This window comes from Gossypium hirsutum, chromosome D12 (assembly GCF_007990345.1).
Source record: "Gossypium hirsutum isolate 1008001.06 chromosome D12, Gossypium_hirsutum_v2.1, whole genome shotgun sequence".
In the NCBI taxonomy this organism is placed as follows: Eukaryota; Viridiplantae; Streptophyta; class Magnoliopsida; order Malvales; family Malvaceae; genus Gossypium; species Gossypium hirsutum.
The window spans coordinates 16,529,423-16,546,570 of NC_053448.1; the positions used below are offsets into that span (position 1 = coordinate 16,529,423).

The 17,148-nt window shown below is 31.8% G+C and overlaps 1 protein-coding gene across 3 annotated transcripts; it reads left to right on the top strand.

The window, feature by feature from the left end:
• Window positions 1–9,501: 9,501 nt before the first annotated feature.
• Window positions 9,502–16,193, top strand: LOC107945683 (protein CONSERVED ONLY IN THE GREEN LINEAGE 160, chloroplastic). Of its 3 annotated transcripts, none has more exons than XM_016879783.2 (9): window positions 9,502–9,958; window positions 10,200–10,249; window positions 10,360–10,438; window positions 10,548–10,643; window positions 10,843–10,923; window positions 11,049–11,140; window positions 13,859–13,951; window positions 15,738–15,806; window positions 15,909–16,193. In XM_016879783.2, the coding sequence occupies exons 1-9, from the start codon at window positions 9,644–9,646 to the stop codon at window positions 16,045–16,047; spliced, it is 1,014 nt and encodes a 337-aa protein (XP_016735272.1). In that variant the 5' UTR covers window positions 9,502–9,643; the 3' UTR covers window positions 16,048–16,193. The 3 variants fall into 3 exon arrangements, with proteins under 3 accessions (XP_016735272.1, XP_016735271.1, XP_016735273.1); XM_016879782.2 differs by having other exon boundaries at window positions 9,521–9,958; window positions 10,545–10,643; XM_016879784.2 differs by lacking the exon at window positions 15,909–16,193 and having other exon boundaries at window positions 9,527–9,958; window positions 10,545–10,643; window positions 15,715–15,807.
• The last annotated feature ends 955 nt before the right edge of the window (window positions 16,194–17,148 follow it).

Below are 17,148 nucleotides of genomic sequence, written 5' to 3' on the forward strand. Positions count from 1 at the left end.
GTATTATATTGATGAATTTTAATTGTTTTAATTTCGTAGCTAACATCGTATCGGAATCCTCAACTAAAAAGGGGATAGATAAAGTCGACGAGGAATAGCTCGGAATTTCTGGTTTGTATTTCTATAATCTGAATTTAGTTGTTAATTGTTATAATTCAATTTAATGTATATGGTAAGTGTTGAGGTGAGAATTATTGTGTTTTGCAATTGAAATGGATTGATTTAGTATGTGATGAATTTATTGAATTTATATTGATTGAATTGGTATATATATATTGAATATATTGATTATTTGAATTAAAATGAATATTGGTTGTATTTGAAAAGTGAATTGAAACCCTATTAACTGTATCGGGCTAAGTTGGATATAGATGGCATGCCATAGGATTGGTAGAGTTCAGGGATTTCTTTGATTTCGAGTCGATGAGACACTGGGTGTCAATTTACTACTTCAGATTAACTCGATGAGACACTGGGTGCCAATTTACTTCAGTTTAACCGATGAGACACTGTGTGTCAATTTATTACTTCGAATTATCTGATGAGGCACTGGGTGCCAAACTGGTGCCAAACTTCGAATTATCAATTTTATAATTGATATTGAAATGGTATGGTATGAGAAATGGAAGTGAAATAGTGAATTGAAAATAGAATGTGAAATATGTTGCAAATATATGGAATATATGAGTTATATACTCATGAAATGACTATGGAATGGATATTGCAATTGTATAATGAAATATGAAATAAATTGTGAAAACCTATTTATATAGCAAGTATGAGAATTGAGATATTTTTGAAACAAATGAAATATGATATGGTTGTTGTAATAATTAAATATTAATATGTGTTTATATTTCAATTGTATATTTTTAATTTCTTATCTTTAAATATTCGAATAATAGAAATACCACTGAGTTTATACTCAGCGTATGGTTTTGTTTCCCGTCCGCAGGTTAGGTACTTAACTTTTGATTGTTGATTCAGCATCCAACAACGATCCCAAACTCAAATATGGTGATGTTTATCCTTTGTGTCGGCATGTACCTAGGGTGTCTAAATAATAGTTATTTGTGGTTTGATTGTAAATGAGGTTATAAGTTTAATTTTGGTTGGTTTTATACATATAAATATGTGTTTGTTTTTGAAGCCATATTATGGCATAATAAATTGAACTAAATCTAGATAGGTGCATGTGAATTTAATTCTATTTTTAAGTGCTCATGAACTAGGCAAATTGATTTGGATTTGGTATGTTTATAATTTGGATTAAAATGATGCTTTGATGACTTGTTTTGATGATATGAAATGTTTGAAATTTCTGTCTGTTTGATCTGTAAACTCCGATAATGCTCTGTAACTCGGTTCCGGCGAGGGATACAGGTTGGGGGTGTTACATTATTGCCATCCAAAATTTTTGGGCTATTAGCAATTTTAATCCCTTTAACTATTTTCCAATTAAAATTTATAGTGATCTAAATTTACAATTTAATCCTAGGATTAGAGTAAATGTAACAACCCTAACCTATATCCGTCGCCGAAACAAGGTTACGGAGCATTACTGGAATATACAGATCAAATACAGAAATTTCATATAATTTAACATTCATGTCAGAAATTATTCATAAAGTCCTTTATATGAGCCCTCGAGACTCAAAACATGCGTTAGAATCAAGTCGGGACTAAATCGGGTACTCAGAGAATTTTTTGCAAAATCTCAAAATTTTTCCAAGGTGCAGGGGACACACGTTCGTGTGGTCAGGCCTGTGGCTTACACGACCAAAAGACACGCCCGTGTCTCAAGCCATGTGGGCATTCGAAATAGGGCACACGACTGTGTCCTAGCCTGTGTCTGTACTCATGTAACTCTCTGACTTGGGTCACATGGCCAAGTTACACCCCCGTGTGCTAGGCCGTGTAAACATGAAAATTTGTATTAAATAGGTGCAGGGGTCACACGACTAGACCACACGCCCGTGTACCAGGTTGTGTGAAAAATCCTGAGTATTTTGTTTTGAATTTTAAAGATGTAGGGGACACACTCCCGAAACACACGCCCATGTGCTAGGCCGTGTGTCACACATGGTTGAGACATACGCCCGTGTGGACGAAATGTCATTTCCAAGCCATATTTCTCACTCAAATTTACCTTCCACCTACATAAACACTTAAATATGTTCTCAAGCTAGTAAAAGACATTCAAATCCAACCAAAATCAAGCTTTATACTTAACATCTTACCACATCCATTCAAGAATCTTTACTTACCAACTTGACCTTATAATATATAAACTCATTTGTACCTAATTTACCAATTTCAAACCAACCATCAACGTGTTTATAAATTATCCATCATCCAACCATACTAGCACACATTAAACATGATAAGGCCATTTACATACATATCAAAGTATGTTCATCACAAACCATTCTAATGGCTAGTTACAACCAAAATCATATTAACATTGGCTAGTTAACCTATACATGCCATTATAACCAAAAGTAATTTACTATTTATACTGAATTGGGTCAATGGATAGTGTGATATAGCTTCGACCAACTTCCAACCTTTACGAGCTCCTAATACCATAAAACAAGAGAAATAAAACAGAGTGAGCATTTATTGCTTAGTAAGTTCGTATAACATGAAATTTAACTTGCCATTTAATCATAATTAAGATAAGCATATAAAGCATACTCAAACAAGATGGCCAAAAGCCCTAGCACATATCCTCATCAACCATGTTAGACACATATTTCATATAAATGTCAAGGAACATGTATGAGCTTAACAATATCAAGTTTTCATGTTCATAACTTTCCACTTCTTGTATTCATATATCAATTCCATATACTTCATGTATATACATGTAATGATTCTCTTTGAATTCATTTATTTTCTCATATCAGGATTTTGTCCGTTGAATCATTTAAAATATCGATGGATACCCAGGTAGTACACTCAAAGTGTACAAATCTGTAATCCGTCAATTCATATTTGGGAATGCTCATGTGAGCACATAAACGGGAAGCTCTCTCTCGAGCCATATAATGGGAAGCTCATATGAGCCATGTAACGGGAAGCTTATACGGGCTATATAACGGGAAGCTAATAATAGCCATAATTAGGAAGCTCATGCGAGCCAATAACGGGTAGCTCCGAAGATCCATTAATCGGGAAGCTCTAGATAGCCATATATCGGGAAGTTCAAGCAAGCTATATCGAAAAGCTCCGGAGAGCCATTAATCAAGAAGCTCACAAAGAGCCTTTAATCAGGAAGCTCACAAAGAGTCATATATTGGGACGCTCATAAAAGCTGTGGTGTGTCTACAACACATACAGAATCACAACCAATCGGGACGCTCCGAAGAGCTATTAACGGGAAGCTCGTAAGATTCATATAACGGGAAGCTCGAAAGGGCTAATAATAGGATGCTCATGAGAGCTAATAACGGGACGCTCTTTCGAGCTATGGTGTGTCCGCAACATATGTATGACCACAACCAATACGGGAATCCTGTATCCATCAAAATTCATTATTCAATCGAGACTTAATGTTTGTCGGGCATTGCCGAATATGCGATTAATTTCATATACATATCAACAATACAATCACATACATACAATTCAATTAGCACATATGAATTCTCAATTTAGTTACACGAACTTACCTCGACAATTGTTCGTGTACGAAAACTCTACTAATCCGACACTTTTTCTTTTCCACGATTTGATTTCGTATTTGATCTATCCGGATCTAATTGAGCCAAATAATTTTACTACCTTCAAGCTCTTCTGACTAGGGTTTCCATGTAAAATAATTTGGGAAAGATGATGAAAAAGATGATATTTTGTTATTTAATCATTTATCATCTTTTATTATTTCCACTTTCTAATTTAGTCATTTTCTTTATTTAATTTTCCATGGTTGAATCATCATACTTATCTACTAACTCCTCTTAATGGTCTATTTGTCATATAAGGATCTCAAATTTTGAATTCCATAACTATTTGATACTTATAGCTACTAGAACTCAACTTTTGCATTTCATGCAATTTGATCATTTTATCAATTAAACATGTAATCAGTAAAATTTTCTTAACGAAATTTTTATAAGATATTCCTATCATATGGTAGACCATAAAAAAATTTTAAAATAATTTTTCTTATGGACTTAGATTTGTGGTCCCGAAACTACTATTCCGATTTCACTGAAAACAGGCTGTTACAATAAATACTCAAATAAACTAAATTACTTATCCTCGATTCAATTCATTTATAGCATAACTCAGTAAATATTTTTATTAATTATTTATAGACTCGATTCATTAAAATAAAACTCGAAGCAGTACTTTTCGACACCACTGTACCGGGTTGTTACAAAATCCTATGAGTTCTCTTAAGTCTACAATGGGCTAAATAGTAAGAAATAATAATATAAGATTTTGAATGAGGAAATTGACATGTATGTGATATGATAAGTGGAAGTGGAAACCATTATGAAATGTATAGGACATGAAACTGAATTGAATAATATGTAAAAGTGTCGAGAAAGAAGTAAATAAGTATTCCTAAGTTAGGAAAATACAAGGTGAGATGTGATATAATTAGTAATTAAATGAAATTAATAAAGTAAGTATAGTAAGTGATATTAAATCATGATTAGTAGATAGAGTAAATAAGTGACAAAGTATGATAAATTGATATTGAAATGAATTTATAGGGTTATTGAATTAAACGTTAGCAAGGATTAAATTGGAATGATTGTAAAGTTAAAAGTGGTGAAATTGATGTAAGGGGACTAAATTGAAAGAGTGTAAAAATTAGAAGTGTGAAATAGAAACATTTAAATTTAATTCTAAGTCATATTAAAGTGATATTTAAGTGAATTCCATGTGATTCTTGAATTTCATATTGAAAAAAGAAAGACTAAATTGAAAATTATATATATAAAAGTGAATAAGTGTACTAAGACTTTGAATTAACAAATTCAAGTGTAACGATATATATAAGTGAACTGTTTATGATACTGAATTTAGTTTTAAGTGATATTAAAGTAAAAGTAATGAACATTGATTTGTAAGAAAATAAGGACTAAATTGTAAATAGTGTAAAATCTTATATGTCATTAATTGATAAACGATAGTAATGAAAAAGAAAATATAAATGTCCTAGTAGACAAGATATGAACATGTTGGATATGAATGGAAAGTTACACTTTGGTGCAAATCAGTGAAAGAGTAAACACCTCTAACCCGTCTCCGTCGCCAAATTAGGGTTATGGAGCATTATCATACAAATCAGAACAATTAACTTCAAAACTATACAACAATTCAACTTAAGCATACTTCCCAATACTCATTGCAATCATACCAAACATACACATTTGGGCCTTAAATAGAGCCTTCGGGGCCCTAAAAATAATTTAAAAGCAATCCGGGATCAATTTAAATCAAAATGGAAAATTTTGGAAAACTATAAAAAAATTTGGGAAACAGGGGTCACATGGCTGTGTGGCATAGCCCATATCGTGTGAACATTCGAAGTAGGGACACATGGTCGTGTCTCAGCTTGTGCGTTCGCACACGAGTGTATTCGAAATAGTGCCACACGATCGTGTCGTAGATCGTGTGCCTATTCGAAGTTGAGCTACACGACCGTATCGCCAGGCCATGTAACTCACTAAGACCAATATTCAACAAAAAAGGGAAAACATCACTCATTTAATCCCAAAATCAATTAGAATATCAAGAAACAAAACAAAAAAAAAACTCAAATTTGGAATTGTGAAAAAAGAAAACCCCAAATCTACAACAATTTTGTTTGCTTAGAAGAAACTACAACAATAGAATCTAAGGTACTTGAATCATCAACTCCTAACCCCCATCAACCAACCCTTCAATCCTTCATAATACTAAGACCCTTAGACCCCATGGGTGTAGAAAATGATTCGACAAAGGGCGAAATACCAACCACCATGGCTGTAATAGCCAACCCATCAAACATAGCAAACCCAATGTTTTGGATTTTTAATGTCAGCTTTTTTAAACCCATTTGAGAGATTTGAAAAGTGAAGTTCATCATACCAAAGAGAAGTAATGGTCAAAGTTATAAGATGATTCAACAATCAAATTTTTAAATCAGTGTTAGAGAAGTTCAAAAGTTGAATGCATTTTTTGGCTTTTGAGAAATTTTTCGAGAAATCTATTCGGAGCATTCAAAAGAGGGAATGGAGAGCAACAATTAGGTGCCACTTTCGGGCCAAAAAAGTGGTCAATCATGGTGGCATGGGCTAGGTGCTGGCTAGGGTTGAGAGAGGAAGAAGGAGAAAAGAAGAATATGAGGAGAAATGGGGAGAAGGAAAGAAAAGAATTTGAAAAAGAAAAGAAACAGGGCAAAATCATTTTTATTATTTTTGTATATATTTTTAATTTGATGTCACTAATGACATGTGTCGTTGTCTGATATTGTTACTTGTTTGGGACTTAACGGTGTTAAAAAAAAGTACCAAACTAGTTGACAAAGAAATAGTTCGGGTACCAATCTGTGATAAAAAAAATCCGTAAAAACCAATCTGAAAGAACTGGACAAATTCAAGTACCAAATTTATGTTTAACCTTATATTTTTAATGTGTTTATATCTTCTAAATATTGTTTGATAAATAATTTTAATTAATATGTTGTTATTTAGAGAAATTTTTTTTTATAAAATACATGAATAACTTATGCATGACATGTGTTTATATATAAATAATCATAAAATTATTATATTGTGTTTTATTTATTTTAATATTTCTTTTTAAAATATTAATTAAAGATACTCAACAATTTTTTTAGAGTTCCACAACCAGTGTCTCAAATAATAAAAGTTATTGTGGATGCAAAATTGAGTTTGGAATCGTGTAGTGTGATCCTTTGATTTGGTTGGCACCGTAGATGAAAGGTGCAGGGTGTGGTTGGATTTCCGCAAACTTAAAACCATTTTCAGTTATTTCACACTTTTTTCTCAAAAAAATTGATATCAATTTTGTTTATGGCTGAGGAGTTGGTTTGAATATTATCTAGTTTTTCTAAAACCATAAGAGGCATGCTAGTGGCCATAGATGAAATCGAAAAGAATAACGAAAGAGATAAAGGTTCACCTGAAGGAGGAATGCTAGTGGCTAGAGACGAAAGAAGCAAAGGAGGTTGGGATTAATGAGAGTGGCTATCAGGCCGAGTGAGAGCTTTTTTGAGGTGAGAAAATGGGAGGGTAAAATGGAAACAAGTCAGCTATTCACTAGGTATTCATTGAGGATGAAACGGAATAGGAATGCCCCTATTCCATGCATAAACCTATAATGAAATAGACCCGTAATAGGCATTCCAATGAACCAAACATTGGTTTGTGGTGGGCCCACAAAATTGAGTTGTAATGGATAGCCATTACAATCAACCGAACATGGCCTAATTTTCTATTATTATATAAAAACATAACATTAAAATAGATATAATTTTTTTAAAAAAATTCTTTTATACCTGTTACTTTTTTTAATTTAACCATTGAATTTGAATTCTATTAAATTGTGATCAAGTGACATTATAAAATTATGTTATATCATTGTCTATAATTTTTTAATAAATTATATAAACTAAAAAACTTTAATTGATGATGTAACATAATCTCAAAATATTATATCATGCTTTAATGAAACCTAAATTTTCAGATCATATTAAAATTATTGTCAAATTTTAAATCTAGTATGAACAAAAATCCAAGATAAAATTAAAAAGAAATTACCAAATTTAAAAATTAATATTTACTTTTATCCTTCTCATCATTTATTTTTCGTCTGTCAACTGGCCTAAAATATTATTAGGTTGGGTTGATTTTTTGTTAGATTATTATTACATTAGATGATAAATAATTGCATAATATATATTTAAAGTTAAATTATGGTTATATCTTTAAATTTGAGAAATAGTATCTATATTTTAATTTGAAATAATTTGATTCTTTTACATATCATTATTATTTAATTAAATAATTGAAATCTTAATTTTTCCGATTAAAATATTAAAGTAGAATTTATTTATTTTCTTAAAAATACTCATTCTAACTTAAGTAAAAGTGTTATAGGAACTCTTGTATTAGGAGTCGGATTAAATTTTATCTCTTCTACTAAGAGAAAGATAAATTAACCCTCGTACGTTAAAAAAAAGTGCAAACTGGCCATTCTATTAAAATTTCCATCTATTTATTATGTTAAATAATTATTTGACCTTTTAAAAAAAATTAATGTAAGTGACATGGAATTAAAAGATAGGTCAGGGTTAGATAAAGTATCATGAAGGCCTCATGTATTAGAAGATAGATTGCAATTTACACTCTTTAGTCAAAATTTTCATTCATTTCTATTGTTAAGTGATGACTAAGCTGATGGGACAACTAAACAGTAATGTGTGGTGTGCCACATATACTTCATGCTGATATGTTGTTTGGCACGTCGGCAAATAATTAAAAAATTAAAACTTATTCCAACTCATAATATCAAAATAAATCTTTTTTGTTAAAATAGTTTTTTTTTGTGTGTAAAACTTCACGTCTATATTTTAATCTAAATAGTTAACAATAATTTAGACTAACTAATAATATTATACAATTATAAAAAATAAATTATATTAGAAATTAAAATATAAAGATTAAATATCAAATTTAAACATAATAAAAAAACTAAAATATTACCATTTTCTTATAATTTGAAAAAAAATTAATTGGACGTGTCAATCTTATACGGCTTTCCTTTTATATATAATTTATTTATAGATGGATTAATTGTAAATTATAATATAAAAATTAAATCTCAGATTTAAATATAATAGAAAAATTGAAATTAAAATATCATCATTTTCTTATAATATAAAAAATTAATGCGACATATGGATATAGTCTTAATTTTTTTTAACCTAAAGTGGTTTGTTATGTTAGATGGTGGTGTCACACTTTAAATTTTAAAAGTAAAAATCTCCGATCGAATTTTTATGTGTAAAATTTTTACATAAAGTTAATATTGACAATCCAATCTATTTTCTCCTAATATTATAAAGTGTTACATATGTCACACAATGAATTCATTATTTAACGTGGAACATCACTTTTTTAAAAGAAAAAATTTACAATATTTTTAAAAAATAAATATCAAAATTACACATTAGTTTATGCTAATGTCGAATAAATTTTGATTTTAAATTTTGAATTGATCTAATTTTCTTAAATTATTTAAATCATTATTATTGTCACTCCATTTTACGTCTATATATTATATATACAAATAATTATATTTATTCGACCATAAAAATAAATTAATATATTTATTTTTTAAATATATATAATTGAATTAAAATTAAAATTTAATTGAGAGAATGATATCAAATTAAAATTCATCTACCAAATTATATAGACTTTAAAGTTAGCTATTTTTTAATAATTTTTTAAAAACAATAATTTAACAATAAAATTGGGAGAATTGTGTGGAAAATCAATGGACACAATTAGACAAAAACTAAACTAGATATTTTGTTCTTATTTTCTTCAAACTTTTTTCCCTAGTGAAATATTCAGTTTCATAGGTGAAGTGAGAAAGCTCTTCGCTTTGGTTAAGAATGGCTGTACTAAACCATATATCATTGAGACTAACTTCAACAACAGCAACAATCTCTCAAGAACAGCCAACACCCAACCCCAGGCCGACCAAAGTCACATTGCCCAAGAAGAAGCCGCTTAAATGGTCTACAGGTCTGGCTCCAGGGGATTATGGCGGACCGCCCACAACCACCAAGCTTCGCAAGTACTGGGGTGGCGAAGAGGACGACCCTTTAACTTCTGATGACTTCATTTGGAACAAAGACTTCGTTGGTAGAATGAAGAAGCTAATTCAGGACCCTGCTTCTGAAGACTCTTCTCTTCAATCCTCTCCTGTTAAGCTCCAATTTTGTTTCTTCTTTCCATTTAATTGTCTTCTTCTCACTATGGGGTTCTTTTTTTTTGTCAATATTTATGCTTTTTTCTGTGTTTTTGTAATTTGATATCTCAATTGGAATACCATTTGTGTATATTTGTGCTGATCTGATAAGTTTATTGTAATTGGGTCGGATTACTATCTTATCTTGCTCATTCTTTATGTTATATAACTCAGTTCATATGGCTTGGTGTGAACAGGAAGAGCCTTCTGGATTTTTAAGCTTAAATCGAGTCATGAGCCTTGACAGGTTTGTGCCTTCAAGCAACGCGGTTTATTTCCTCTGCATGTTTCTTTCTTCCATTTTTGTTGCTGGTTTTATTGATTCGTTTGTAATTGAAATTTTGGGAATATAAATAGTCTGGAAGTCGATCTGAGCAAGGAACTTGCAACACCTTCAAAGCCTTTGTTACAACAGGCTGTTGAAACTTCAACTCAAGTAAGACAATGGTCTTTATTTCCCATCACAACTTGTTGCTCCATTTGAATTTTCTTTGTAATTACTGCAATTTTTCTAATCTCATTTATTGGAACAAAATGACTAGCAGAGCTGTGGCAGCATGTCGCGCAAATGGAAATTAGTACCAACACGGCATGAACAAGAGAAGTGGGATAAAGCAACAAAGGCTTCAACAGGTGGCAGTGTAAGTTATATTACATGTTCCACCCGCTGGTTATTAATAGAGCTTTGATCAAGAAAACACACAGTATTGGATATTTTAGACTTTGAAGCCCACATTTGACTTTGGTTCAAAAATAGATGTTGATTTGATTCTTGCCATTGCCATATGGAAGGATACTTCCATTTTGCATATTCTGATTCTGTTTTTGTTCTACTGTTAGGGTGTGATGCTTCGGGAACTGCGACAGCCTCAAGGAGACCCTGAAGTACTGGCTGCTCAATCAAGGGAGCAGTACTATAAGGTAGTTGGCTTAGTAGCTTATGATCTCTTCATCTCATTTGTTACAGTTTCTCTCTGTTTGTATATGTGATAAGAGATTTGTTAAGAATTCTATTCTATTTATAACTTTTGGAATTCCTGTTGCAGTTGAAAAAGAAGATGCAAGTTCTCACCTTGGTTATTGGCGGTTTTGGTTTAGTCTCAGCATATGTTTCTTACTCTCCTGAAGTTGCTGCTAGGTTTGTACCTTTCTGTATTTGTTTTAGTAATTCAATACATTATTCAGAACATTCTTACCTGTCCCTCTCCGCTCCGGTATTCCTAATGTGATTAGAAATTTTAACTAATAAGTGGTTGCTTCTGGTATTTGACTTTCTGTAGCATCTCTCTACATCTAATTCTCTCCTTTTCTCGTTTTTCTGTTTTAATATTTTGTTACCTGGTCATATGAAACAGTCTAGCATATCAGCTACCCACTACTATAGGCTACCATGGCAACCATTATTTAGAACCTGAACCTCAGAGCTACATTTATCATTTCGCATATAGTGATTGAGAAGGGAGAATTGCTGATTATGAATTCTAGCACTGGTGAATTTGTGAGGGTACATAACAAATTAGCATTTATTCATATTCTGTTATGAGCCTTGGCGTAAGATGTAGTCACAGGTCTAGACGAGGAAGAATTCTTGCTTCGACCTATGGTTACTTAAAAGAGGCAGATTCGTCCTTGACTAAACCTCCAAAATTTTTTTGATAAAATAGTTGCTTACCTTCTTTATTTCATATTGGCAGCCTTTTATAGACTATTAATAACAATGGAAAGAGTCCTAATTGACATAAAATACCAAGACCAGAGTTTATAAAGGAAATAAAAACCTAATATAATAGAGAATAAGTAAAACTAAAACTCAAATAAAAACCTGATATAATAAAGAAAATAAATAAAACTAAAACTCGAATTGCTGCCGTCTCCTTTTTCTGTTCGTTCTCTAATATTGTTTTCCAGTAAAAGCATCCACATCAGTATTCCCCCTCACGGAGTTGAGCTTGTCCTCAAGCTCAAATTCAGAATAAGCTTCCAACTTTGTCCAAAATCATCTACCTCATTGTCATCTTGCTTGCCTTCAACATCTGGTACTTCTATCCAAAATAACCTTTTACATTTGCGTCCCATGGAACAAGACTCATCACAATTATAACACGTCCCTTAGATTTCTTTCTGCCATTTCTTCCCGTGTCAATCTCTTAATAAATGGTGTGGAAGAACCTATTTTGTCGTTGTTCCCTGTTGGTTCTGTTGTTTGTCCCCTTCCCCTTGCAATGCTCTTAGTTGTTGGAATGATTCATTTGCTGCAGTGTTTTGGGAAGTTGGCCAGTTTAGGATGGTTCAAGACGACAGTTTGGAAGAGACCTTTTGTTTACGTTCCAATGCTTGAGCCATATTCATTGCAACTCTAAGGTTTTCCGATTGTTGCATCTCAATATCAATTCTAAATTCCTCTACCAACCCGACAGTAAAAAGGTTTACTTGTTGTCGAGGTTTAAGATCAACAGTCTTGGCCAATAGTGATTAAAATTGGCGTTGATATTCCTCTACGATTCCAGTTTGTCTCAGGTTGGCAAGTTCCTTCAAGGCATTATTACTCATAGGTGGCCCAAACCTCACATGACAATACTCTTTGAAGTGTCCTTAATAAGATCTGCCTCCTCTTCTTCCATTTGATCAAACCACAGTTGCGCCTCTCCTAAGAGATGGAATGCAGCTAAGCCTACTTTGCCTTCTTCGTTAGCCCGTTGATTGCTAAAGAATTTCTTGCATATTTTCAGCTGCCCTATAGGATCTCCAACACTATCATAAGTGGGAAATTCCATTTTAGAGTATCGTGGCACCATGCACCCACCTTGTTGCAAGTTTGAATACCTTTTTTTGCCTCCGCTGTTGCTCTGTTCTTCACTATTTTTCTTTGAATACCCTTTTGCTATCTTTTGGATTGAAAGAGATAACACCGCCATTTGCTCCTTTAATGCTCGTTGCCTTGTAGCTATTTGTTCCATGAAAGCATTCAACTTGGCTGCCAAAGTCTCTTTGTCACCCACAACTGAAGGCTCTGATACAAAGTTGTTATGAGCCTTGGGCTCACAGGTCTAGACGAGGAAGAATTATTACTTTGATCTATGGTTACTCAAAGAGGCAGATTCGTCCTTGACTAAATCCCTTCCAAAAATAACGTTTTTTTTATAGAATAATTGCTTGAAATTCCTAACTTTTGACTACCAAGACTAGAGTTTATAAAGGAAATAAAAACCTAATATGATAGAGAAAATAAGTAAAATTAAAACTCTATATAATAAAGAAAATAAATAAAATTAAAACTCTAATTGCTGCCGTCTCCCTTTTCTATTCCTTCTCTAATATTGTTTTCCAATAAAAGCATCCACATCATATTCCTTCTATTGGTTAGGGTAAACAATATAGAAGAGAAGAGAGGCGAAAATAATATTGAGCTACATAGGATCTTGCATGGCTTTCTTTTTGTTACCCTATTTAATGGTAATCAAACTGGACCAGTTAAAAAGTGTTTCAACCACTTTTGAAAGTGTTGAAATTCGAACCTTATGATCGGATTAGAACTTAGCTTAAAATTTAAGGATAATATTTGTTATTTATGCATTTTGTGGCTTTTTCGATCCTAATATACACTTATATACTAATTTCAACGAAATCATGCCACCATGCACTTATATACTAATTTCAACGAAATCATGCCACCACTAACTTGCTTTATGTGGAAATCCCTTTTGAACTGATAAAGCTCGTTTAGTTGTGAGTATAGGTGGAAAAGGTATATTAATTTTATAGTTCAAGCTTATGTTGTTGAGGTTAAAATTCTAAAATTAAGAGATCATTGTTCTCTCCATTATATTTGAAGCCTTTCCATTATTCCTGACTGCAGCTTTGGTGCTGGGTTGCTTGGTTCTTTGGTGTATATCCGTATGCTGGGAAGTAGTGTGGATTCGCTAGCAGAAGGAGCAAAGGGGGTTATGAAGTAAGTATTTTGTTATTCCTTAACGCTGAGATGCTTACAATCTTTACTTAACTTTCTGGTGGAATCTTCTGCACTGTTTTGATATCCTTTGCACCACATTGAACAATATGACTACATGCTTAACTGGTTAACTCAGCGACCATAATTTCATTGGTAGTTAACTATGTTACTCGAATATCAGGTGTTAGTGTCAGATACAGGTGTGTGTTTGACACTGGTATGTTCAGTTTTTACTAAGGGCTTGTTCGATAACTTGCTGAAAAAAATTAAATCAATTGAAAATTAATAATTTCAGTGATTTAAGTTGTTTAAACACGATTGATAATCCATAACAAAAATCATCTCACAGAATTTTTCTATAAAAAAGTGTGGAAAACGATAAGTAGATAAAGAGCTACTTAGTATTTATTTTCTCTTAACATTATATTATCCTTTAAAGGTTTACGTTTAAAATCTAGCTTTGTTTAAAAAATGTGAAATGTTTAAAAAAATAAGGATTAAAATGTAAAATAAAAACTTTTATAATTCAACTTTTACATTTATCAAACAGTCTAATACATTTTCTACTTAATTTTAAGTAATATACCAAGATTTTATAACTTAAGTTCAACTCTTAATTTTTCAATTTATCAAATGAGAACTAAGTCATTATATATATTTGATGGGTCTCTAGAGGATAATATCCTGTAATCATGTCTGCACAACTCTTTTAGAATCCATATCTGTTTATTATTTGCATTAAATATGATATTACTCAAATTTGAATCTGAATTAAATAACATTATTGTGTAAATAGTTGAATTGTATAAGTCAATATCTCCATTAAGATATTGAAATCCATTATCTAAATAAAAGATTCGAATACCCAAATTCATTATCCACATAAGTAATGCATAAGTATAGCAGATTGAATGATGGATATTTGATGGTTAATACCCATATTCGCTCCGAATAATAATCATAATGTCCAAATCCAAATATTATTTGAATCGGCAAAAAAAACAAATTGGATACCTGTAGATATCTGAATCTACAATATCCATTGCCAGCCCTATGACAGATTACTTTTTCATGTTCCAAGAAGATACTCTCTTGCTAAAACATTGAATCTGCTAAATTCCTTGAGTGTTGGGAAGATTGGGGAGGGGGCTGGGGACGAGATAAAGGTTCTGTGCATGTAAGAAATTACTTCAAGAATTTTATTAAATTGAATTATTGAGTGTTATTCCAAGTAGGCAGCGTGCACATGTTAATGTATTCAATTAGAGTGTATGTTCCAAGAAGCCATAACGTTGGTAGCAAAATAGAACTAGAGAATTTGTTTTGACTGCAAAGATACTCATTAGAGGTATTTTGATTATTAATATACCTAAGGTAGAATGTCTGATCCAAGTTCGGAAATAAATTCGTTCTTAAAGTAGAGACAAATAGTGGTAGCAAAACAGAACAAGAGGAGGTGTCTTTCTTCTTAATTGTACCATCTTGATCCATGTTTCCTCTGTTATGGTTTTGTACTTTTCTTATAATTAGGCTTTAAGCTATTCTGTTTGCATGTAATAACTGATTTCACTTAAGTGATGTAATGGAAGTTGGTTGCTACTTGCTTTTTGGAGCATTGTCACAATATGCTGTCCCATACGTGCCGAGAGCAAGCCTTTATGTGCAGTGTCAATAGAATTAACCTGGAAGCAGCAGAAATTGCTCTGTATATCTTTCCACATTTGTTCCATCCTAGTCTAAAGTGACTGGATTTCACCTTGTAGTTCATTTTGAGCTTTGCTTGCAGGGGGGCAGTCGCACAGCCAAGGCTACTAGTTCCTGTTGTATTGGTCATGATCTATAATCGTTGGAATGGGTAAGCACGTTATCTAAGCATTCTCGAGTTTCTGTGGTTTGCCTAGCATGGAAATCCCATGTTAAACCATGCTGACAACGGATGTGTTTGTGATGGGTGTAGGATCCTTGTCCCAGAATATGGATATATGCAGTTAGAATTGATTCCAATGTTGGTGGGATTTTTCACATACAAGATTGCAACATTCTTTCAAGCTATAGATGATGCAGTTAATGTTGTTGGGGGAAAAAGAGAGGTCTAATATTAAAACACAATTGAAGTCGTCTTAGCATTCTTTATCATAGTTCATTGGAAAATGCTTTGAAGATGACTGTAATACTTATTCTTGTACAATTTCTGTAAAATGCTTTGTAGATGTCAATCTTAGTGATTTTCAGATTCAGAAAAGTCCACTTCGCCAAATTTCAACCTTTAAGGGTATGATTAGCACCTGACCAATATGCCAAAATTAGATTAGATTTGGGGTATGATATTTTGAAATAAAAAAAAATTATTTGTTTGTAATAGATAAATGATGTTATGAACTTTGACTTTTTTTTAATTAATATGGTTAACAATTGGTTTTGCAATTTAAAAATCTGATAAGTAAAGAGATTTAATAAGTGCATTTTTGTATTATTTGTGATATTTCTCCTTTTGAATTATGTAATTTATGTTTTTAATTATATTAATTACAGATTATTTATTATTGATTTAGGGAATAATTGGAGAAAAATGAGCTTAAAGTTTATTTTTGGCAAGTTTTTACTGTTCGAACTTTTAACACAATGTAATTTTAGTATTTTGGCCATAACTTGCACTATAGATTTTCGTTTTAGGCCCATAATTTGAAAGATCTATTTAAAACTATTTCACAGATAAAGCCCCAAAACGTTAGGAAGGCACTAAAAAGTGTTCGGAAAGTTTGGTGCGGAAATTGTCAAGAAACCTAAAAAACTACTACTTTATTTAATTAAGGGCACTTTTGTATTTTCTCCATCATATTATTTTTGTCCTATAATAGACATTATTAAATTAAGATTAGGGGACTTAAACTTAGCCGTTCTTAGTTTAATTTTATGGGTTTCTAAACCTTCTTTTCTAGTTGAAGTAATATCCAAAGTTTGATTTTATAAGTTTGTGGGATTGAATTGCTTTTAATCTTTCTTTACTCTTTGGTATTTGCATATTTTCTGATTTAATTACAATTGTTCAAGTTTGTTAAATATTTATTTTAGGGTAACTATAACCAATTTATTAAAGAAGATTGAAATTTATTTTTGTATCAATGATGAAACAGAGAATTTACTTTGGCTAGAAGCAAATCTTAATCTTAATTTTTAAGTCTTTCTTTAAACAAAAT

What these genes read in the sequence shown, in the direction of transcription:
- LOC107945683 (XM_016879782.2), top strand. Translation starts at nt 9,644, where the DNA reads ATGGCTGTACTAAACCATATATCATTGAGACTAACTTCAACAACAGCA. An exon ending in AGGCTTCAACAGGTGGCAGT is followed by an intron (nt 10,644 to 10,842) that starts GTAAGTTATATT and finishes TTCTACTGTTAG; the next exon opens with GGTGTGATGCTTCGGGAACT. An exon ending in GGAGCAAAGGGGGTTATGAA is followed by an intron (nt 13,952 to 15,737) that starts GTAAGTATTTTG and finishes CTTTGCTTGCAG; the next exon opens with GGGGGCAGTCGCACAGCCAA.